General features: G+C 46.7%; 1 protein-coding gene across 1 annotated transcript; it reads right to left on the bottom strand.

The window, feature by feature from the left end:
• Positions 1-18557: 18557 nt before the first annotated feature.
• On the bottom strand, positions 18558-21725 carry PROX2 (prospero homeobox 2). Its single transcript, XM_068397371.1, is given in 4 exon segments — positions 18558-18743; positions 18845-19149; positions 19487-19607; positions 20304-21725. Coding segments are annotated over 4 exon segments (2034 nt in total).
• Between the last annotated feature and the right edge of the window lie 1428 nt (positions 21726-23153).

Here is a 23153-nt window from a genome sequence, read left to right on the forward strand (position 1 = left end):
CAGTTTACTTTTTAATATTTTTTGGGGGGGGGGGGGGGGGGGGGGGGAGGGGGGGGGCAGTAGTTTTAGCTACTGTTTGTGGGATAAAGTGGAAGGATTAGACAGATATTACCTCCACTGTACTGTCACAGAATGTTTATCACCTTTGCTTTGTGGCCGTTCTCGTTTTATACTGTATGTACCTTGTAGCTTATTGTATTAGGAAGCAGAACAATAAATTTCACTATAAACTCAGTGTTCTTGGTGAACCACATGGCATGGTTTTTGCTTGACATTTTAAATGCGGTCTGTGTTCACATGTTGACAGTGCTCAGAACCATCCTTACCTGGAAGAGGTGCTGTGCTCATATTCTGGAATGTGTCCTGTCTTCTAGGTTTATCACCTGCTTTTCTTCTCATAGACAGCTCCATTAAGGCCAGAGGTTTTGATGGCCTTTTAGGAGTCATACCGTTCTCATTCTTCCTAGAGAGCAGGAATGATCGTTATTTTTTGGATCCTAGTTTCTCAATTATGTCAAACTTCCATTACTACGTGAGTATAAATTCTTTTGGATGGCTCTGAAATACTCAAGGTAGTAATGTATGAAAAACATTTCTTTAATGCTGAACTTGAAAACAGGTGCTATGGCGTTCTCTGGAGGGCAGCCTAGAAAATTCATTTTGGTCTTACTATGTCTTAGTCAATGCTGATGCCTATCAGGCTATTTCATTCCATTCGTAAGTCTACTGTCTCGTAGAGAAATATCATTAAAAGAAGCAACAAAGACCAGAAGTTATACCCTTCTATTCCTTTAATAAATGTGTTTGGCTTGCTAAAAAAGATAAATGAATAGCAGTCTACGCTACTAAAAGTGGTACAAATTCTTCATAGATACTGGTATATCACTGCTGCACAGCATCAGGTTTGCTGATGAAAACTTTCTTTTGTCCTCTCAGGTTTTGAAGCAGATGTCTTGTGTTGACAGTGTTGTAACCAGGCAAGGTGTCTAAAACTGAAAATAACTGCTCTTTTACTGGTGAATTGAATTTTTTTCCTGATCTTTCTGAGGGAAGAAAATGAAGTCCTGAGTTTCCTTCTCTGCTATTCTTTGTCGCTCTGTTGAGTGATTACATTGCGGTTTGCATCTAGGTTGGTAAATCGACTAGTTCTGGTGTGGTGGTAGTTCATGCTGTTAAAGGAATACCGTGGTGGTAATAGATAGTTTTGTTTGCCATTCTAATGTTTTGTTTTATTGGATGTTTCTCAGCCTTGTCTGTCGTGCATGACTGAAAGCTCTTTGGTAAATGAGGGGAATAGCTGAACTTGTGTTATGCCCTGAATGTGTTTAATACTAGGAAATCAAGCTCCCTGAATGCAGTGTTTTTAAAATGGAAGGTAATAAATGTGCATTTTCTGTGTACACATAGTATTATGTAGCATATATACTTTCTTCTTTAAATGTTGCTAAGTACTCTGTGAATTCTGACTGAGAATTGTTGACAAAGGGAAACTAATAGTTAACAAGAAATCAGTATTGTGTATTGCTGTGGAAATCAAGCAGGCTTCCCTTCAGAGAAGTTACCCTCTCAGGTACGTGTAAAATGGATTTCAGCCTATTCTCATTGTCCATAACAAAACTGGAGTTCTTGTGGCATGCCATTGTAATGAGTTGATGCTTTTTCTTGAATTTTAAGGATTGATAATGGTTTTGTGTGTGTTTTTGGTAATACACCTGAAGCAGATCCTTTTCTAACATTTTCCTTTCCAGGCTAAATAATATTTCTGGAGCATGCAAATGGATAGTGTGTGACAGAACTGATCATATTGTCTACTGTTTTTAACAATTTTGAAAATTATTTTAGCAGATAATACCCAGAGGGGTCACACTGTTTATTCTGTGGTCCATGTAGAATTAAAGAGAAATGAGCAGAGGATACACATAAAGTTATTCTTTACTCTGATGAGAACAGAGCAAAAATGTGGATTAATCTTCAAGTTTAAGGCAAAATTTCAGTTATGAAAACATACTGTTGCAGACTGTTTGATCAGAACAGTCTGAAGGGCTTGGAGGTTTTTGTTGTTGTTTTCCTGGTTCCCTCGAGTTCAGAACTTTCCCATTTCTGTAGTACAGAAACATTCCATAATCTGCCATTTGTTTCAGTCGGTTCGAATGTTTAGTGGGTCTGTCTTCATCTGCTTGATGGGAAGTGGCTCTCGAAGAAAATAACTTATGCCAGAACTAAACCTGTAACAGATTCTACATACTCTAGGCCTTCAGTCAGTGAAGAAATCGAGCAAAAAGGAAAAATTCATCATTGCTGCTGACAGAACTGAGAATAGCTAGGTAGGCCCGTGCTTGGCTTGTAGTCAGAGGTTGGTGATTAGTGATTTTGCTTTTGTCTGGAAAATCCTTTACTACAGAATCCAGTAAGTTTTGATCCTGATCTAGCTCTTACTCATCATCTGCTCGCTGATACTGGCAGTAGAATCTTTCACAGCGCTGAATAAAAAGAATATCCACTTTCATTGATGGCAAAATAGGAAAGTACGCATCCAGCGCTCTTGGATAATGATCCATCTTTGACCATGCATGCAGTTATGTTAGCTCTTAAGTTGGACTGTTTCTGTGCAGTGCATCACATTTAAAAATACAACTCTGAAAAAATCATCAGCTGCTGCAGAATGGAGCTGCTACTTCTTGAGCAAAGTTGACTGTTAAGACAGTATTTTCTGTAAATTACATTTCTTGTGGCACTTCAGTTTTTCTCAAGACCGTCTGCTTTTTTAAGAATAATGAAACTGTCTGTCTCATGGTGTAAGTATATGTGCTTTGTGCAAGGGAATGTGCAACCTAAGACATGCTGCTGCTATGTGAATACAGCTGAGTTGTCATCTTCAGTCACCTTGTGTTTTACTGTAGGATTGGTCATTAAGCATGATGGTCTGACTATGGTATGAGAGAGTGAAAATATAGAATAGAATATTATATCCATTCTGGAAATGTAATTATTTTCTTTTTCTTAAATGTTTACATCAACACATATAAACAACTTACCTTGCATTATTAGTTCTCCGTCTTTAGAAGGGAGAAATTGGTGTTGGTACAAGTTAAGAGTTTCACTTTTCACCCATCAGGTTGCGTTTGGTATTTTTTGGACTTCGCTTCAGTCATCTTTGCAAACTCTGTCCATTAACTATATTCCTTGCCTGTCTGTTGGTAAACAAAATATGTCACTGTTTTTGTCTGTTTGTAGGGCATTGTTTTGACTATTTTTTGAAGCCTTTTAATCTCCAAACAACCATTTAGACCATGGAGATTCTAAGTAGGATTTCAGTAGTGGCTTTTATGAAAGGATTGAATTGGAAAAGTAGAGTTGTAATATTACGCTGAAACAAAGATATTAACCTGTCACCAAAAAGCCGGCATCTAATCCAGTTGAATAGTTAAAAATTATGAAGAATTATGATTTGCAAGTCACATTAGAAAGTATGCTTCCTGCAGAAGAATAGTTTGACATTAGTGTGCTTTTAAATGGGAGAGAACGTCACCTTGCCAGCCAAAATCAGGTTTTCCCAATTTGAGATTTCAACACCCTTGGAACACTCTGAGAATACTTTTCAAAGGAATGAAGTAATTCAACCTGTGGGACAGCTTGTTGCCACCTAAACAAATTTATTGTTACCAGAAGAAAAAATATTCTTTGTCCATTTATTTAATGCAGCTGTCATGGTGAATCGTTTCATGCCCTTCGGACATAATTTCCCTTAGCACATTGTGCCAGTTTATTATTAATATTGCTGCCACAAAATTTTGGAAACCCACTCAATATTGGACAGACCTCGGGACTTGAAGAAAACATAATTGATCTGGGTTGGAGGCAAATTGTGCTTTTGCTATGAAGTTCCTAACGTGTCTGCCAGCTTGCAGCTAGCTAGTGAGTTGACCGAACCCAGGAACTGAGTATTGTAACTCAGCGTACATGGACTGGAAAGGGGAAGCAATACTGAGAGTTTTCTTTGCCTTTGGAACATTCATATGGTCTGCATCCTCAGGAAGCCAAATGCTGATGGGTACATGGTTCCTTTTTATTATGCCTCTCTTCATTATTTAATGTTTCCCAGATTAGTTCTGGGAAATGAGGTCTTAATACTGAGTGTGAGGTCCACTGGCAATTTCGGATCAAACTGTGCCAGGACAACCTGCATACTATGAGAGAATGTATCTGAGGAGCAGAGGTGGCCATCTCAGTTGAGATCTGCACATTTGCAGCGTGAACTATAAGAAATTCAAGTTCTTACAACGGGGTGGTATAAGACTCATTACACTTAGTTTTCTTACCGTAGCAGAAATGAGATTAGAAAGAACAGAAATTGCCTAGAATTTAAAATATGAATGACACAGTTCTCGTTCTGTTTTGAGTCTCCAGGGCAATCATCTTTATTCTCTCATAAAAATTGAATCAAAGTTGTTTTCTCTTCTCCTGCTCATCCATTCCTCCAGGTGCAAGTCAGAATCCTTCAACCAACTAAAGGAGCACCAAGTAACTGCTTAAAATTAATCTGCTTAAAATTAATCACTTTTTTCTTTGTGGTGAAACTATTTTGTTTCATTCTTACCAGTGGAGTGTTCCAGCAACTGCGAGGTCTCTCTACCCCTTCAAAATCTGCATGATACTGGATCTGCAGCCTGGAGCCTTAAATCTTCCTCATGCATGTAGGTGGGAAAATTGGTGATGACTATTTCATTCAGGTGGATTATCACTTTCTAGTTGATTAATACTGTTTGGAAGCAGAACATGCACTTCTATTCATGGTTTTGCTTAAACCAGATAAGTGCAAGTACTGTTACTAAACAAAAAGTACAGCAAGTTACTGGAATTGGAGAGACATGAAGTCATGTGTGTTTTCCATTCTATGTTAGGTTTCTAGTCAGGAGGCTCTGGTCTTTGAATTGTAGGATTTAAGATTTGAATATGCAAAACCTTAAAGCTGCCTCTGTGGAAATGGCAGAGTTTCATTTTTTTCCTAATATTTTTCTGACTTGTGGAACTCCCAAATGGAATCTCTTTGGGAGGGGAGGCCTTTCTCTAGGGCTTGTGCTCTGGAGTGTCAGTCATTCAGGTATTTCTTCATACTGCTTCCCTTGTATGTGTCTACAGGGACAAAGTTTGTTTCCTTACTTGGTCAAGATACACATGTATGAATGGATGTTCACCTTTACAGAAGATATTTCTAATGCTTTTTATTAGGATGACATCTGAACTGTCTGCTGTGACCAGTATATTCATATATGAAGTTGCTGTGTTTGGACAGTCAGTACTCTCAGGGGAGTACATGAAGACTGCAGGATGGTTACTACTTCACCAATTCCTGTGATGTTGCTGTCTTTGGAAAGGAATAATAACTGCAGTCCTCCTTGCAAAAAGAAAACAAACCTGAGAAGTGAAAACTCTCCATCTAAATGAAAAAAAAACCAAAACAACAAAAAAAAAAAGAAAAATGGGAATTCAGTTAGTTTAATTATCTGACTTGGAATCTGTCTGGTGTGGCTAGAATGTGCTGGCAACTCCACTGCCTTAGGTGTCTGCTTTAGCAACTAGCTGCGTATATATTTGTGGAGGAGAATCTGAAATTAATCCCTACCATTTTTTGTCTGCAGGTAAAAAGTATAGTTGAACAAGCTGATTTAGAAAGCAGTTCGTCTTGAAAAAGCCTGTTAAGGGTGATTTGAAGTACTTTTTAATTCTCTTTAAAAGCAGAAGCCATTAACAGATTACATGTAAACTGAAACATTGCCCCCCCGAAAAATAGAAGCATCTTTCAAAAACTAAGATTTGTTCTGTTTAAATCTTGTAGGATGTTACTTTTCTTCTCTGGGGATTAGCACGGAAAGGGAAGAGAGCTGTAGTTCTTCCCTGCTTCAGAGTGTAAATGGCCTTAAAATGCAAAAAAACCTAAACATTTGTTTTGACAGGTAGGTAACACAGACAATGGCTTCCATTTGGCACTACTCCATATGTGGATGGCAAGATATCTTAAGCAGCGCTTAAAAATTATCTTTTTATTCTATTTTGGTAAGTCTGATGCAGATAGTAATAAAAGTTTTGTTTGACCACTGTTGCTGATCCAGGTACTAGCCTTTGCACATGTAGCTTCTGGTTTTTGAGAGCACTGTATTACTGTTTGAAGCACAGAAAACGCAGCTTTGCTGACAAACACCTACACTGTTTCAACTTACCTGTGGATGCTCAGAACTCCTGTGCAAGCGATGAGTCTTTACTGCTGTTCTTTAAGGTGTTTGTTTTTCCATTTCCTTTGAACTGAAGTTGCCCAATTCTTTTCTTTGAAGAAAATGTGGACAGATTAACTTGTCTGGTAGCCGATCTCATTGTACTCTTCAATTAGTCACACAGAAATCAACGTTTTTCAGGTAATGGCAACCAGATGGCACTAAAGCTTTGATTTCATGTTAGGATTAAATTGGAGGAAAAAAAGCCTGAAATTGTTTCCACTATAATTACATTTTTGTAGTTTCATATTGCCCGATACAATTTTAAGCCATTAACTTTCATTTCATGAAAGAAAAAGTCACCACTTTTCTATGGAAAAAATTTCAGTGGATTAACATTGCAGTGTTGTGTGCAGTATCACTTGCAGTCCACAGTCAAGATTGTGCGCTCCACTGAGCCTATGTGCTGCATAAATATGGAACAAGATCTTTCTTCTGCCTTAAGGAGAGGCATCAAAACTAAATGGTCTTTTTATATCCTGCTAAAAAGCTTGGCAACTGCTGACATCTAATGAAAAATGGGATTTAACTTGCTAGTAGCTGCTTTTGGATTGTAGAGTCTTTAAATATATTGTAGCAAGAAATAATTCTTCTGAAGCCTTCCAGGGTTTTGCATTGCATCTTTTGCTTTTTTCCTCTTGGAATTAAGAAAAACAAGGATAACTATCCAAACCAAAGCACTAAAGATACTTCTGATAGTAGAACCCACTAACTTTGCTCTGGCTAAGAAATCTCAGAACTTCAGCTTGATCAGAGGTGCTACCGAGGTCTCTCACAAAGAAACGTACTTGAAGCTCTAACGTGAACAGATTCAAACAGGTTTGCGCAATGTATGATATGTTTACTGCATGTTTTGCAGTAGGTACTTTATAGTTAAGGAGGAACGTGAATACCCTTTTCCAAGGAGTTTACAATCTACATATTCCTTTATTAGGAATATAACAATTTGTATCTCCTTTCCCTTCTCCCAGCAGGCAGAGAGAATCTGCTGTAAGGCTGAAGGGATGGCCCTAAAGTAAACTTGGGTATCAACTTCCTCATTTTAACTTAAAAGTCTGTCTGTTATAGCCTCATTGGCCTCACTGCAGTATATATGTTTCGGATGTAGCTTGAGAAGAATATTTAGGTACCCTTTAAGCAATTTATCTACAAGTCTGTTGGGGAGAGACACTAACATGGTGAGTATGCTGCATTGCTTGTAGTGTGCTAACAGTGCAGGTCTGTACCTCCTACTTGAACTCAGAGCAGAATAAAAATCTGACTAAAAAGCTAGATTTACCTCAGTAAAACCAGAAGTGACTGTTTGGCTTTGGGTCGGTTTGGGGAACTGATGAAACCTGTGACCTTCAGTGATAAATATTTCTCCATCACTTCCTTTCTCAGTTGTGTCCAGTACTGGCTTGTAGAAGGTTGTCTCAGTCCTGTGGATTTCCATCCATCTCTTGTTCCTAAGCTAGACTTGCAATGTGCTACGTTGAAGGAAAGGGCTATCTAGAAGTTAAGACTGGCACGATTTATGTTTTGCTAAATGCAAAAATGCTGACCATATCACGTCATCACTTTGCACTCTGCTTTGATAGTTTCTTGGATTCTGCATCTAAATCATAGTCTTGAATTTCATTTGAAAAGCCACAGTTGTCCAGAGAATTTCTCTCTCGGAGACTGTTCACCACTACGTACTCTGATGCAGCAGCATCCAGTGCAGTCAGAGTTTTGGAGACGAGTTCCTCAACAGTGTCCATTACAGATAAGCAATCTTGTAGAGATTGTCTTTCTCAGGGTGTATTGTGAAATTTCTCTCTTCTTTCAGATGTTTCTTCTCAGCGTCTGACCTTTTTGGTGCTAAGTTCTGTAAATAGAAAGTATGGGTGCTGTGTTCCTGTTCATGGACAGTTGTTTACCGTTCCTAGTGAAACACAACTTCAAAAATGCACGTTACTTCTAAATCTGTGCAATTGCTGTGAGGTCCAGGGTTGGTAATGAGGTGACTACATTTTTGCAGGAGTGTAATTTAAGTATGTTCTTCATCTGGGTGTTTTTATTCACAGAGGGATTGATTTCAAATGTCATTGCCTTGGAAAATACTCTTTCTGCAGCAGTTCTGTGTCAGCCTCTTATTTAGATGAATGCTTTGGGTTGAGACTTTGGTATATTACTACTTCCAGTTTAGGAGATTTACCTTTCTAAGATAAAGATGTATAGCTTTTCTCTTGTAGTACGCATTGATTTTCCTTTTCTGGACTATTGTGCCGTGTTTAAGGCCAGGTTGGATGAGGGTTTGAGCAACCTGGTCTAGAGGAAAGGTGTCCCTGCCCGTGGCAGGGGGGTTGGAACTAGATGATATGTAAGGACCCTTCCAACCCAAACCATTCTATGATTCTGTGATTGTGGCATTTCCTTAATTTGTTGTTGGCTACATACATCAAGATGAGGCAGATCTGTTTTCAACAGTGAAACGTACTTGTTGGCCTCAATGTACAGGAGAGACAAATAATATACTTCTCTCCTTGTGATAATTAACCTAATTGGGCATCTTTTTTTCTGCATTTTCTAGCACAGGTCATAAACAAATGTGTAATGCACCTCATATGTATATTATATCAAAAATAAGTGTGTGATGCTGAAATTAATTTCCTTTACATTCAGTTCTCCAGCTGGATTAGTCCAGTCCAGCAGGGATTTAAGACCTATACATGGCCTTTTCTGCACTGCTATTTTTCAAATTTCAGTCTTTGCTGTGATTATTTTTTTTCCTCTGTGTTTGTGTCAAGTTTAATATACCTGGTGAGTACAGAGTTCAGTATAGCTGAATGTACAGATGGAGTCTGTGTATTGTAGAAATAGTGTAAGGTTTCTGCAATATGTAGGTTGCTTGCTTTTTTTTTAATATTACTGGTTTCATTGTTCCCTACCTTTGATACACCAGCTGTGGAGAAGGAAGAACTCTGAGAATAATGGCGCTAAAATTTCATTGAGTTTAAAGTCATTAACATATTTTACAAATACGCACCTGGTTGGCATCTTCCCTGGCAAAGAGGATATAAATAGCAGCAAAATCAAGACTGGACAGTATTCTAGGGAATTTTGGAAAGTATGAAAGGGTAAAAATACGTTGCAAAAAAGTAAGAATTGGGATTCAGCATTCCTTTTTTTTGCTGACTTTCTAACTGTGATAAAAGACAAAAGTTTTGAAAATAGGATATGTGAAATGCTGTTTTTGGTGATCCTGGGGAGAAGAATGCTCCGTAGCAATTAAGCACCATTTTTTGACTTACACTGTTAGCAACTGGGATTTTTTTTGCTTGTCTGGGTTTTTTGCTGATGTCATTGTCACGGAGTCTGGTTTATTTTTAAGAGCAGTTTTGCCTTTGGAAGCAGCAGCCTACCTCCAGCAGTGTCACTGACGTGTTGCCCTTGAACCCTATACACACAGAGATTCCGTCCTGCGCCCGGGATGCGTCTGAGCCAAGCTCTGGACAGTTAATGTGGAGCAGATAAGTCCTGTTACCAGAGAGGGAATGGCACAAAGATGCGTGTCTTCAGTGATGCTTCTCAGAAATCAGCTTATAACTTCTCATAGACTAATTAACTTGGTCTTTATGTCGGAATTTACCCTCATGAGAGGTATATTCCATTTTGCAGATGGGCTGGGGGAATGCTACATCTTAATGCGGGGTGGTGGGTGAATCGTGTAATTTTAAACTGTCTATGGCGTGGGTTCATGTGCTGTGGCACACTGAATGCCCGAAGCTACGCTACAGTCGCATGTATTGACAACATACTTGTGTGCTAAATCTTAACAGTGCAGAACTGAGTTGTCATGGCAGGGGGTTTTCCCAATGCTACAGTTCTGTTTAAAAGTCTTATGGGGAAAACGGACATTGGAGAGGCGTCTGCATAAAACCTTCCTCCCTTTTAATCTCAGTGCTCCTTTATTTGTACCAGGAGTTAGGGCTATTGTATGTAGATCTTTCACATGTAGGGCCTAATTTTTTTGTAACACCATATTTACCTTGTCATTACTCATTTACTTTTACGGATTTCTGCATGATATCAGAGTTACATCTACAATACTTGCACTTATCTCTCCTCTCCACCTTCTTTTCCCCCAGCTCTCTTAATTGTTATTTTTTATGTCTGAGAATCCTTTCTCAACTTTAACTTCGAGCGTGCAATTGTTGTGTTTTGGGCCTGGGGCTCTTAACTCTATAGTTTATTTCCGGTGGAAAAAGCCACTGAATGCTTGCAAACACATGGCCATTCAATAGTATACTGAATAAAGACAGTTCAACTGACACCCGAAGGCTTATGGGAGAAGCTTAGTGAGATGGTGAACTGAGTTTTGCAAACTGCTGAACGAGCAAGATCCTTGGATTACTGGAGCATGTCGCAGGGACGATGCAAGGGCCAGTAAATTTTTCTGAAAACACTTTTGGGACATTACACGCTCCTTTCAGGTGATGTCAGTGCCGTGCTCCCGAGGAGCACCTTCTATGCTGGTTCCAGCATCATTTGCAAAGAGAGGAGCTGCTCTGCTAAGGATTGCTACTGCCACTAGTTGCCAGAGAACAACTTCTGCGGAAAGAACAGCAGAATGGCTCTGAGGCTGATGGTTGGCTGTGGTTGACATAACAGGCCATACGAGTAGTATTAAGAGAGGTGGGATCTTCTGATGGTAACTGCCAGTCTACTGACTGACTGAGGCCTTCATATTCATTATTTGTTAAGAAACAGATCTTGAGAATTGAAGTCAGGGTAGTCCCACATAAGTGTTGGCTTGTGATTCACAGGGCAGTCAAAAGCTAAACTTGCTTTTGCATAACCAGTAAATTTGGGGGCAAATGGTCACAGATGGTGGTGTGGTGATCTGAGTAAATCAATACCATGACGAGATGGTGGGCTTCACTACGAGTGTATTGATGCAGACCATAGGCTGTTAGCAGGCAACAGGATGGCCACTGGTGTTCCCGAGTGTGTAAAGGAAAGAAATTGCTGACTTTTTTTTTTCGAAATACACAGTGCAGTTTTATGGAAACAAGCTTACAACAACTCAGGAGAAAGAGGATTCTGTAGTTTTGTCTCAGCTATTCAAGAGTTCACTCGGCAACATTGTTGTTTGGCACCAAACATGCTCTGTGCCATTGCAGTCTTCCCCACAGCAGCTGCTCAAGAAACACTCATCCAAAGATAATTCCTTCCAGCATGAAGCGTCCCCTTCTAAAAAATGAAATGCAATTATCTTTGAGTAAGCCCAGGATGTGCAAGGATTTTGTTTCCCTGACTGGTGTGACTGTTCAAATGCAGAAAGCGTTGCCACCAGCATCCTGGTTACATTGTGGGTATGGAAGATGCTTACACAAGCAAATCATAAAGTACGGTGTTAATGGACATGTCTCCAGTTAAGTGCTAACATGTGGGTGAGTATAGTATTGTCAGTCCTTTACATTTCAATAAATAATCAAAACTCCGTGAAGTTCTTGAAGCAGAACATTTGTCGCCAGATCAAATGCTCCTGCCTTGGCTTGGCTTGTTACAGCCTTGGGAAGCCAAAACCCTGTGCCATGAATACAGAGACCTTCATTGACTGGACTATTACTGAGATGGTGTTTCCAACTTCCAGATGCTAAGAGTTCCTGCAAAGATTTCTCTGGTCTTTTGGATGACATTGCTCATTAAAAGTTTAGTCAGAAACAGAGGTGAGATTGCTCTGAAGCTCAAGGGTTAGAAATAGCTGCAGAATAAATGGCCTGAAGTCACGGCGTGATGAAGAACAACACAGTGAAGGGCTTTACCTGAGCTCTGGCATCAGCGGTGACTCCGAGTGCTGCACAGGGGCTCGCGCTTTACCCAAAGGTTATTTGAAGAGTCCACTGCCGAGCAAAAAGCCCCTCGTGTCCTGTGCTCGCTTGGAAATGCCCTGCTAGGGCACGGCCTTCCAGCTGCTGTCGGAGCTGGGAAAGATACAGCTTTGCTACTGCTTGGCATAACGCTCACAGCTGCACCCTGGGACATTTCTAAACGTGAACAGATGATATTCTGCTTTATGATTGCTCAAGAGAGGAGAGCACTGTGGCTTTTTAAAATACCGTTTCTACAGCATTATCTTTTTATAACTGTAGCTACTATTCCTAAAGTGTTCTAGTTAAAAACAACTTTGTAATTGTTTTTATGTGAACACAGGTTGCACTGCCAGTTGTGGGGACTCAGTAGACACAGAGATGCGTAGGGCTGGCTTCACTTTTCCCTTGAGCATGAATTCGTGGTGTTTTCAGAAATTGTCCTTATTTCTGCTGTTTCTTACTCACAGACCTGGAAATGAGAAATGGAAAGCAATTACTTAAGCTGTTGAATATTCTGTGCTTGCTCTCTGAGAACCAAATGACGGTGGGTTTTATATAGAGATGTATAGATATGTATATAAACATACATGTTGTCAGGTATTTTGCTTTTTAAAAATAACACAAAGTATTTTTTTATAATTTCTGTTCTTTGTGTAAAGCTATGGATGACATATACGTGCTTTGGGAAATACAGTAAAATATTTTCCTTGAAGTTTCAGGTTTTTTTCCTCTATCTTGTATTTTTTTATGCTACCAGCTTTTCACTTCACCTCTTGCTTTTAGCTGCCTGTTTTCCATGATTGCAGTAAGACGAAGAGATTGATCCTATTGGTTACAGGCTGGCACTTTTAAGAACAGTCCTTGTTAATCTAGTGGAACAACTAGTGAGAAAACAATAAAAGTCTGAGCAGTAAATACCAGCAGGGACGATGCCACGTTTGTCTTGTGCCGATGGGACTTAATGCTGTGTCATTGAGTTGCTTATTAGGTAATGGCAAATAGCCACAGAAAGTGTCTATAGTGCCTGTTTTATTGGAATAGCAAAACCAAGAATGGTGTTTGACCCTAATACACAAAAGGAAAATTACCCTATGAACTTTTAATCAAAAGCCTAGTGCTAAAAACCAAATTACTAAATTTGGGAAGCCTATAGAAATACTGCAGAGTCTGATGGTAGGTGTGATTGCTTACTGTAAATATGCTCAAAGTCTTCTCAAAAGGAGAAAATAGGAAATTTCTCAGATTTTAGGTCTTTGTAATGTTTGTATGTTACCAAAAAAAAAAAGAGAAAAAACAAAGTCAATCATGACATGGGACTTCATCTGCCACTCAGCAGCCTGCACAGTTAGCTGAGGAGGAGTTAGTATATACGTCTGGACTGTATCACACATGTTGAGTGTTGACCTCAATCTGCTTTTCCTTGAGAGCCATGGCACAGCCCTCACTGGCTTTACTTGACTAGCCGCTCGCAAGCATTCTAGGGCAGGCCTGCTTTTAAAAATGGATCTCCTAGTTTGGTATTTATCTATGCACGGACACCTGTGCTTGTTCTCTGGCAGCCTGCCTCCCATCTTCTCCCACCCCAGCCGCCTCACCTCCAAGACGAGCATTACCCCCCGCCAACCTGCTGGTTCTGGGTGGTGGAGGAGAGTCTGCGCTCAGCTTCCAGCGGAGGCTGACTGTCCTCTCACTCCTCTGTGCACCCTTGCTCAGAGTAAATACCTCCCTCGGAAGCCCCTGGGCTATACGATGGCCTCCCTGTCACGGTGCCCACCTGCACTGCCCTGTCTGGGCAGAGCTCCCTGTGAGATGTCTCCCTTCTCTGCCCTGCTCATCTCTGCACCCACGCTTTAGTGCTTGCACCTATGCTGCTGCAGGCAGGCTGGTGAGCTGGGGCACCCCAGAAGGGGGAGCGCAGCCCTGTCTGTGGCTCCATTGCCACTGTCTCATCAAAATGGGGCTTTTCATTGCATAAATCAAGGGCGAACAGCTTGACTGGCTGCTGCCATGAGGCTGGCACCTGGCATGGCTCTGCTCCCCAGTTCCCATCCCCTGGTCCATGGCTCACGCTAATGTGGTGTTACATGCTGTGCAGAAAGAAAAGGCTTTTCCTACCAGCTAGAGATATCTGTCTGTCCTGAGGGAGCCACAGGGTGTTTTATTCTTGAGGCTCATCTTCACGGTCTCTCCGCGCCTCGCTTCACCTTGCCCTGGAGTGATGCCAGGTCTGCGGCACAGAGCAGCTCTGCACACCAGAGGCAGAGGAAGGGGTGTCTTTTCCAGCTGAGAAGCGACCTCAGGTCTCTCCAGTGTGGTATTTGTACTATAACCTGGATTAATCCGTCCTTCCAGTGTATGTCATGGGACAGCAAATGTTGCTGAGATTTCATGAGCATGGGCCACTGGCTCACTGGGGGATGCTTACCTGGAGAGCGCTGCCCTGATGCCAAGTACACATCGGAGAGGTGTATTTGAGGGAACGTCCCTTTCAAGAACATCTGCCTGAGCTGGGAATCTCTAGGGCTGGTTCAGTCACTGCAGACAGGTCCGAGTCATTAGCAGGAGTAAAGAAAAACCAGAAATGTTTTATTCCTTGTCAGAGTTTCCCCTCAAGCTATTCTGGCACACAGGATGAACATTCACTAGGAACTTCCTCAAGCTCTAGTTAGCTGTACATGAGTAAGTAGGGCTCTTAAGGTAAGTAATAACATACATGAGTGCGTAAGGGCTCTTGGGGCCTCACCAGCTTAGTCAATGTGGTCGCGTCTCCCTCTTTCAGTTGCTGCAGGACGCCAGCAGCCTGGAGGCAGGCAACAGCGATTTTTAGTGCTTAGAGGTCTTTGCTGCTGTTTAGCTGTGCGGGGTGGGTATGTTGCTGTGGATGGGTTATGAATGCGATTGGAAATGTAAAAGGATAGCCCCAAGGGATTGTTCCCAGAGGAGACGGTTACAGGTGGCTGCGGGCTTTTTGCATATGCCACAGAAATCTGCATAGTGGAAAGGAAAGGATTTTTTTTTTTAAAGATGAAACTGAGTCAGCAGTAGGTGAGCGCACTACCCCCATTGCTTCCTTGGGTAATTAGTGGAACATGGTAAAGCAAGAGCCCACCCAAGCATGAGGGTCATGACCAGAGTCACTGTGCAGGCAGCAGCTCTCCCTTCTCCCCCAGCCCTCCAAGCAGACACACTTTGTCAGTAGAAGTCTCCCTGTGACAGGGACCCATTAGTCTTTGTTTGAAAACTAAATGCTGTATCATGGGCACTGCTAGAATGAAAATGAAATTACACACCATACCCTGCACAGCACAACCAGTGAACCCTAATTTCTTAAGAATTCACACCCTATTTCCCTTATTCTTCAGGCTCCATCACCCCGCGAGTAACCCCATGTCCCAGCAGATGTGCTACCTTCTCTGTATCAGTGCTCCTATGACCTAGACGGGGGGAAGGCAGTGTTGAGTCCCCCCTTCCTTCTCTGCCAGCTGGCTGCTGCTTTCCAAGGCTCTCACAGGAGTACGGGGCTGCGGTTCAGCTCACCCCACTTCAGCACTGCACAGCAGAGCTGTGCCTGCCTGCGTGCAGCTCCCCTGGCTCCCGGCAGACAAGCACCCCAGAAAGAGGCAGCTGCACCCTGGGTTCCCCAGACAGGAGCTCTGCTTGCAGAGGGAGTGTGGGGTGACTAAAAGGTGGGTAGATCCTCCCTCTGCATCCTGGACACCTCTGTGCTCTCTTTCACACTTGGCTGAAGGTGGACAGGGGGTTGAAAAGCTGCTGGGGAAGATGCCAGGCAGACAAGTGCCCTGTGGCCTCGTGTCCTTTGCAGAGTCTCTCTAGCCCTGCTTTATTTTTCCTTTTTCTGCTGGATGGAAAATCTACCTGGGCAGAATTCACCCCATGGATACAAGTGGCGAGGCTTCATTGCAGGCAAAGGACAACTGATGTGGGGTGCTGTTTGTCGTGGTCACGCAGGTCCACGTTTCACAAAATCTAGTGTAAAACACAGCCCTGTAATTCCTGCTTCCTTGCAGTTGTATGGCAAACGCTGGAGCAGCAATACTGCCCCAAACACTGGGTCCGATCCTGTTCATCTTTGTTAACAATGGGGTTGTGGAGTCTCCCTCGTTGGAGATACTCAAAAGCCATCTGGACATGGTCCTGCGTAACCAGCTCTTGGTGGCCCAGCTTGAGCAGGGGGCTGGACCAGATGACCTCCAGAGGTCCCTGCCAACCTCAGCCACTCCATGACTGTGTGATTTGGGGCATTTCCTTGCCGTCAGCCCTCCAACCTCCCGCTTTACTGACACCCACAAACTTCTACATTAGCAGAGGAAGCAAGAAACTGCTCCCCCATGGTCTGCCTGTAAAAGGGCTTTGTTCCAGCAGGATGTCTTCAGTAAACCTGTTTCTTATGTCCCCTAATTATTTTGCTACAGCCAAAAGAATTTCCTATCCCCTTCCCTAAGTCAGGCCATCATTTCCTTTTCCAGCAGCATTGGTTTTGCCTACCCGATGCATTGCTTCAGCTCTGCGGTGGTTATTGCCAGCAGGAACAGCACCGTCCTGTCCTTCATGGTGCCACCAGCAGTACTTCTCAGATGCTGTACATTTGAGTTCAGCACCTGTAAACTTTGGGATGTGTCTCCCTGTGATCCTCCCAATGGCTGCTGCACTTGCTTTGAGTTTCAGTTCGGAGTGGACTGACCGGAGGCATTGGGGTGAGGGTGCGGGTTCAAGTGAGGACGGTGGTTAGTGGGGGCTGCTCGGCCCCGCAGGGATGCTGGCAGGAGGAATAAGCCCTTTTGTCACGGTGTTACTCTTTTCCCAACAAAAGGCAAGAAATACCCAGGGTAACGCGTTAGAGCTGAAGTTATCAAATTGGTCTCTAGGGGTGTAAAGGGGTAACTTAAACTATGCGTTTATTTAACAATGGATTGAGTAAATTTGGCATCAGGGTTGTAAAATATACAAACCTCAAGAAATGAACATGCAAACGCAAGCAGGAAATCTGGCTAGCTGCTCTTGCGATGGGGAGAACTGCTGTAAAACTGCCCCTGTTTCAGACACCCCATCCTGCCCTGACGTTATCACACGCTTCCTTACCCATGCAGACATGCTGCCTGTGGATCACCCCGTGCGCTCGTCTGATGCTGGAGCTGTGATTTTCCTCTCCCGTGTTGCTTGCCGTGCCCTAGTACCCAGCTGGCACCTTGCAGCACATCCAACAACATCTTGACCTCTTCCCAGTCCTTTTCTCCCCGAGCGTTTTGCACAGGGATGTCACTGCTCATCCATAGTTAGACACCACTGCCCTCCCAGAGCCTTCCTGTGCCTTTCCCAGGACTTCGTTCCTCTTCACAGCCGTTCCCTCCTCACGAGAGCCCTTAACACAGAACGCTTTGCCACACTCTGTTGGGTGGAAAAGTGACCACTGACTCCTGTTCACAGGGAGAAGAAACCTCTTTGGGTTTACACCCCTACAGCAATGGGACTGCAAACCTCAGGGCCGGCTCCTCACCAGCAGCAATAACTTGTGTTAAACCCATGGGGACTGACAGGTCCCAAATAATGTGCTCCTCTTTCACCACGGGCAGGCTGCAGAGCCAAGATGTTCAGGGTTTTGCCAGCAGAAGCATGGTGTAAGGGGACGCGGGTGGGTGTTTAACATGGCACCCTCCCCCCAGGTGGTGGGCTGGTTGTGGGATTGAGCGGTGCCAGCTGTGCACCCCGCTCTCCTCCAGCCTCACGGGTGACACTGCCAGTGAGCGGTCACTCCTGAGATGCTTCCACCAGCACACACACCTGCTTGGCCCTGGTGCACAGCTGCATGGGGGGGCTTTTGCCAAACAGCATAGGGGAACCGGGGTGGGGGGGTGTTTTTCATGCTGGCTACAACAAATGCTGTTTTTACATCTCCCAGACAGGGCCAGCCATCCTCATGGGGTGCTTGAAATGCTGGAATTCACCAGCTGTTTTCTTTGGACGCTGGTGTGTTGTATCTGGCCAGAAACCGAGGCGTGCTCTTGCACCGGGCACATCCACCGGGCTGCTGTGCCAAGAAAACTTTGCCCACTGCTGGGACCTCTGCCTGCCTGATAAACAGAAAAGCTGTTTGCCCTGACCTGCAGCCCTCCGTAAAAGAGAAGGAAGGCGGCTCGCCCAGGGTCATGGGGCAGCTGGGGCAGGGTGATTTCCCAGGCTCCAACCTAATGGCTTCATCTCCATCCCTCCCCTCTGTGGGTCTCCAGCAAGACCCCACCGGCTTTGAGCAGGGGAATAAAACACACAGCATAAAATCCCAGCACCTGAGGCAAGCAATAGACCTCACCCAAGGAGCTGTCTTACAGGGCAGAGAGAAAATAGTCAGAATAATGGATGCTGTACAGAGTGCCCAGGAGGTGCTTAGCACACGGTGGCTGCACACAGGACCCTGGGCTGCTTTTGTAGAGACTCAGCTGCGGAGCAGTTCCTGGGAGCAGCCAGCGGCTTTGAACCCTTCTGGGATGTCACTGTCCAGTTTGGAAATGATTTTGTAAATGGGTTTCTTCCAGGAGGGGTCAGCGTCCTTGCCTGCCCTGACGGCGCTGAAGAACTCCCGCAGCGTCAGGCTGGCCACCTCCAGGAACCGCCCCGGCACCTGCGGCGAGATGGGCATCAGCCCACAGCATCACTGGCTCCCCGGCTCCCCCTCGCCCTGGCAAACCCTGCCAGCCCTGTCCCCCACATCCCCCTCCTCACCTCGAAGTCGTTTCCCTTGTTGTAGTGTGTGTTGAGGGCACGGAAGAGCTCCGAGTCCCGGGAGACCCAGAGGGCACCAGCATCTGCGACGCCCTCCAGCAGGGCTTGCCGGGCGAACTTCTCCACCTGGATGTAGTAAAACTCACGGAAGTTGCTGAACCACTTGATGAGCTGGGAGGTGATGCAGCGGCTGAACTGCCAGGGGGAGAGCCGGAGGGACAGGGGTTACGCCAGCTTGGAGCCTCCTGACCCATGGGCCCCCACAAGCCCAGCCATACACTGCTGGTCTGGCCCCAAGCGCAGCCCTACCCCAGGGGTGCAACAGCACCAGCCAGGACCATCACGTGAGGATGCCCGAGGTGCCCCTCCCTGCCGAGATTCGGGTCCTACCAGCCCTGCAGTGGGGAGGCACATTTGTGATGTGCTTTAATCCCCATGCCTCGATGGCACAGAGTGAAAACCTGGCAGCCCAGGTCTGCCATGGCCCCAAGCACCAGGGCAGCCCATGCCGAAGTGTGTGCGTGCCCCCACTCCTGCCAGCGAGGTGGGGGGACACAAGAGCACCCCCTTCCCTGCAGTCCCCCAGCGATGCGGACTGTGTGCCACGCCATGTGGGAGCCCTGCCTGGCACCAGCACCGGGCACTGCCGTTTTACCTGCACGTCGAGGAAGTAGGTTTTCAGCAGAGTGGAGCTGGGGTAGCGGGTGAAGAAAAACATCAGCTTGGCCTTTTTCAGGTGGCCGGGGGTCAGCGCCTCCTGGATCTGCCTTGGGGTCAAGGAAAGCCTGCACGCAGCAGCCCGACCAGCTCAGTGCACCCCTGAGCACTGGCCCTGGCACCCACATGCCTGGTGCCTGCGATAACCCCTCCCCATGGCCTAGCAGCAGGGTGGAGAGGGTCTGTCCCTGGCCGGGCAGCCACTGGCTTTTCCCTTTGGCATCCCGGGGGAAGCAGCTGCTCCCCACAGTACTTCCTGGGCTGGTGGGAACAGGGATATCCATGAGACATCTCTTCCTGGCATAGGATGACCGGACTGCCAGGATGGCCTAAGAGCAGGCTTGGGGGCTCCTGACTTCTGCCCCCAGCTATGCTACAGCACCTAGCCAGCCCTGAGGAGCAGCAGTGCCCCTCCACGGCTCAGGACCCCTTTCCTGCCCACCCCTTTTTAGCCCCCTGTAGAGCAGGGAGGACCCTGGCCCTGGGGACACCAGCAAGGGTTGTGCCAAGCTGTGGGTCTGGAGGACAAGGGGAGCACGCCCAAGCCCAAGGGCCTCTCTAGCTCCAGCTGAGCCCAGGGATCTCTTCAGCTGCCCCCAAAGGATATATGGATGGAGGCGAAGGGCGCCCCGTCCATCACAGCCTGCAGCTCCCCACAGCCATCCCTGCCAGCCGGCAGCAGTGCCAGGCTCTCCATGTCGGCAGGGCTCAGGGGCAGGGGATGATGCTGCTGCTGTCTCACCACTGACGACCTCAGTTTGACAGTTCCCCAGTGCAGGTCGAGGGGCTCCAGAGGACCCCTCTCCGGAGCAGAGGGGCTCCCATGAGAGCTGTTGCCCCAGGGGCCGTGCTGGCCGCGGCCCAGCAGCTGGCTCAGCAGCTGGCCATCCCGGACAGGGGCGGCCGACCCCAGTGGATAACCCACACTGGGTACCTGGCAGGGTTTTCTGACCCCCTTTGAATTGAAGGAGCCAGCATGAGAGCCCGGGCCCTTCCCTGAAGCTCCTGACAGGGCCTCAGCCTGGGATGAGCCCAGCACATTCATGGGGGATGCCTTAGCAAGTGGCTTTCTGCATTTCCCAGCAGCAAAGTACCCTCTCCTGGCACCTGGCCCCGGCACCGGGAGGCTGCAGTGCTGCTGCAGGAGGTGGCTGGCTGCCTTTGGCCACACGGTCTTCAGGACAGAGTCCACCACCCGGGATGTCACCCCCGCCAGCTCGTGCTTCAGTGCCTGTGAGAGGACCCTTGCGGCTGAAGGCAAGCCACCTGTGCTGCCTCTGCCTTCATCCTCCTCCTGCCCGTGCACTCCCAGGGTGCTCCTGCAGAGAGGCACTTTGCATGAGTCATTGGTGGCAGCGGCACTGTCCTTGTCCAGCCTGTCTCTAGGCTTCCCAGGCAGTGGATGCGCTTCCTCGGCACCTTGCTGGGTTTGGCCAGTGTCCCCAGAGTCACAGACCTGGGAGAACTTCTCCTGAAGCCTCCTCAGCTGCTGCTCTAAGAAGAAGAGCTGCTCCTTCAGCTGCTGGCAGCCCTCAGCATGGGGGCTGACCCCCGCATGGGCCACTTGCCCGGCCATCCCCGTGCCCTGCTGCGGCACCCTCGGCTTCCTCTTGCCCTCCCGGGGCATCTCGCCACCCCTCTCCCACTTGTGCCCAAAAGCTGCCTCCAGGCTGGTGCCAAATGCCAGGGGGGTTGGTGGGAGGCTCATGCCTTGGATGATGCTCTCCACCCTGGCCCGCTTGGCTCGTAGGTGTTGGTCGGAGAGCTGGTCCCATAGGTGCTGGTCAGAGAGCTGGTCCCTGTTGCCAGCACAGGGCACAGAAGCTGGGGCACAGGTCCTGGGGAAAGCCAGGGCTTGTGCTCCTTCCCCAGGAGATGCACCACACTCGTAGTCCTGAGGCAGGGCCACTGCCTGGGAGGAAGGGAAAAGGGTGCAAGGATCCAGGCTCCTGCCAACCATCGGGTGGCTGAGGAGCTGTGATATCAGGGATATGCTGGGGGAAGGCAAGAGAGAGTCGGTCTGGAAGCAGGGCTCTGTCTTCAGCCCCTGGCTGTGCCCTGAAGTGGCACGGTGTCTGTCCTGCTCAGAGGCAGTGCTGCCATCCATCGTCTCTTGTTCCTGCCTGGACACCGGGGAGCTGACCCTCAGCTGGTTTGGGATCATTTCCAGTGACGGACTGGTGGGCTTCCCAGGTGTTCAAGGTTTCAGCCTGCTAGCGGTGCGGAGCTGGAGAAGAAAGAGCAAGGAACATCAGCAGGCAGGACATCATACAGCAGCTCTGCATGCACATGGCCAGAGATTTTCCCCCCAGATTCCCAGGGCATCCCTGTTCCCAGACCAGTCCCTGCTCCTGGCACTGCCAAACCCATGAGCAGGCTGTCGGGTATTGCAGCAGCACCCTGGACACTGTCACAGCTGCCACCTGCCAGCCAGGCATTCACGGTGCCCGGAGCTCGTTTCACGTGGTTTGAGCCCTGGATGGGCCCGGCAGTGCAGACGTCCCATGCCGCCAGCTGCACCCGTGCCAGAGGCCTTGGGGAAAACTCCCCTCTGGGCTCGTGGACTCAGGTACAAGGGTGGTGAGCACCGGACGGAGCCCTCTGCCACGCACACCTGGGCAAAGGTGGTTTTGGGTGCTCCCGGGCACTGGCAGGGCATGGGGACGGCAGATACATCCCTGGCAAAGGCATTCACGGCATGTAGCAGCTAGGCCAGAGCATGGCTGCTGCGTGCTTCTGCCAGCACCCGCCACCACAGCCCCGAGGGCTCAGTGATGGGCAGCAGTGCTGGGGCGGCACAAACTGGGTGGTGGGAAGGGGCCACAGCGAGGGTGAAAGCGTGATGTGACCTGCTGTGAGTGGGACACACTGGGATGTTGGGGCTAACACAGCACGGCGCTCCTAAGCGCTTGTTAAAACACAGAATAAAAGGAATGGGGATGGGGATGGGGATTACTGGGGATGGGGATGGGGATTACTGGGGAAGAGAAAAACTACTGAGCCAGCAGCCCCCGGCTTAAAATTGTCATGCTCACTGTAGGCAGGGATCCACCCCCTCCGCTCGCTCGCTCAGAGAGCTTTGCAAAAGAATGCACAAAAGCTCCTATCCTGGGCAATCACAGAGTAACCGTCCCTCTGGGATGATACTTCTTCCTCATCCGCGTTAATTAGCAGTAGCTTTGTATCCCCAAAGTAGGATGGTCAATGTCTTTTCCAGACACCTTTAAAGTGTCTGAGATTCTTTTGCTATACTCGAAAATGTCTAATCATTTTCAACACCGTCAGTCTCATCCCCATGACCATTGGCCCCACGGCGAGTCCCCCAGGCTAATGAGCAGTGTAGAAAATAGGTTTCTACTCACTGGTTTTTATCAGGTTGCCTTTCTTCGAACAGCCTTTTATTTCAGGCAAGTATCTGGGAGAGCTCTACCTTTTGCAGAGCTCTAATCTTGACAAACCAAGTATTTTCTGGGTTGTCCAACACCACTTGTTGCTCTCCTGTGTTGTCTCCCCACCCCTCCCAACCATTAGGATTTCATTTTCCTAACAGCCTGTCGTGAGGGATGTTCAAACTGCTTGGTTTACCCACGGC

Source organism: Nyctibius grandis, chromosome 4 (genome assembly GCF_013368605.1).
Source record: "Nyctibius grandis isolate bNycGra1 chromosome 4, bNycGra1.pri, whole genome shotgun sequence".
Lineage (NCBI taxonomy): Eukaryota > Metazoa > Chordata > Aves > Nyctibiiformes > Nyctibiidae > Nyctibius > Nyctibius grandis.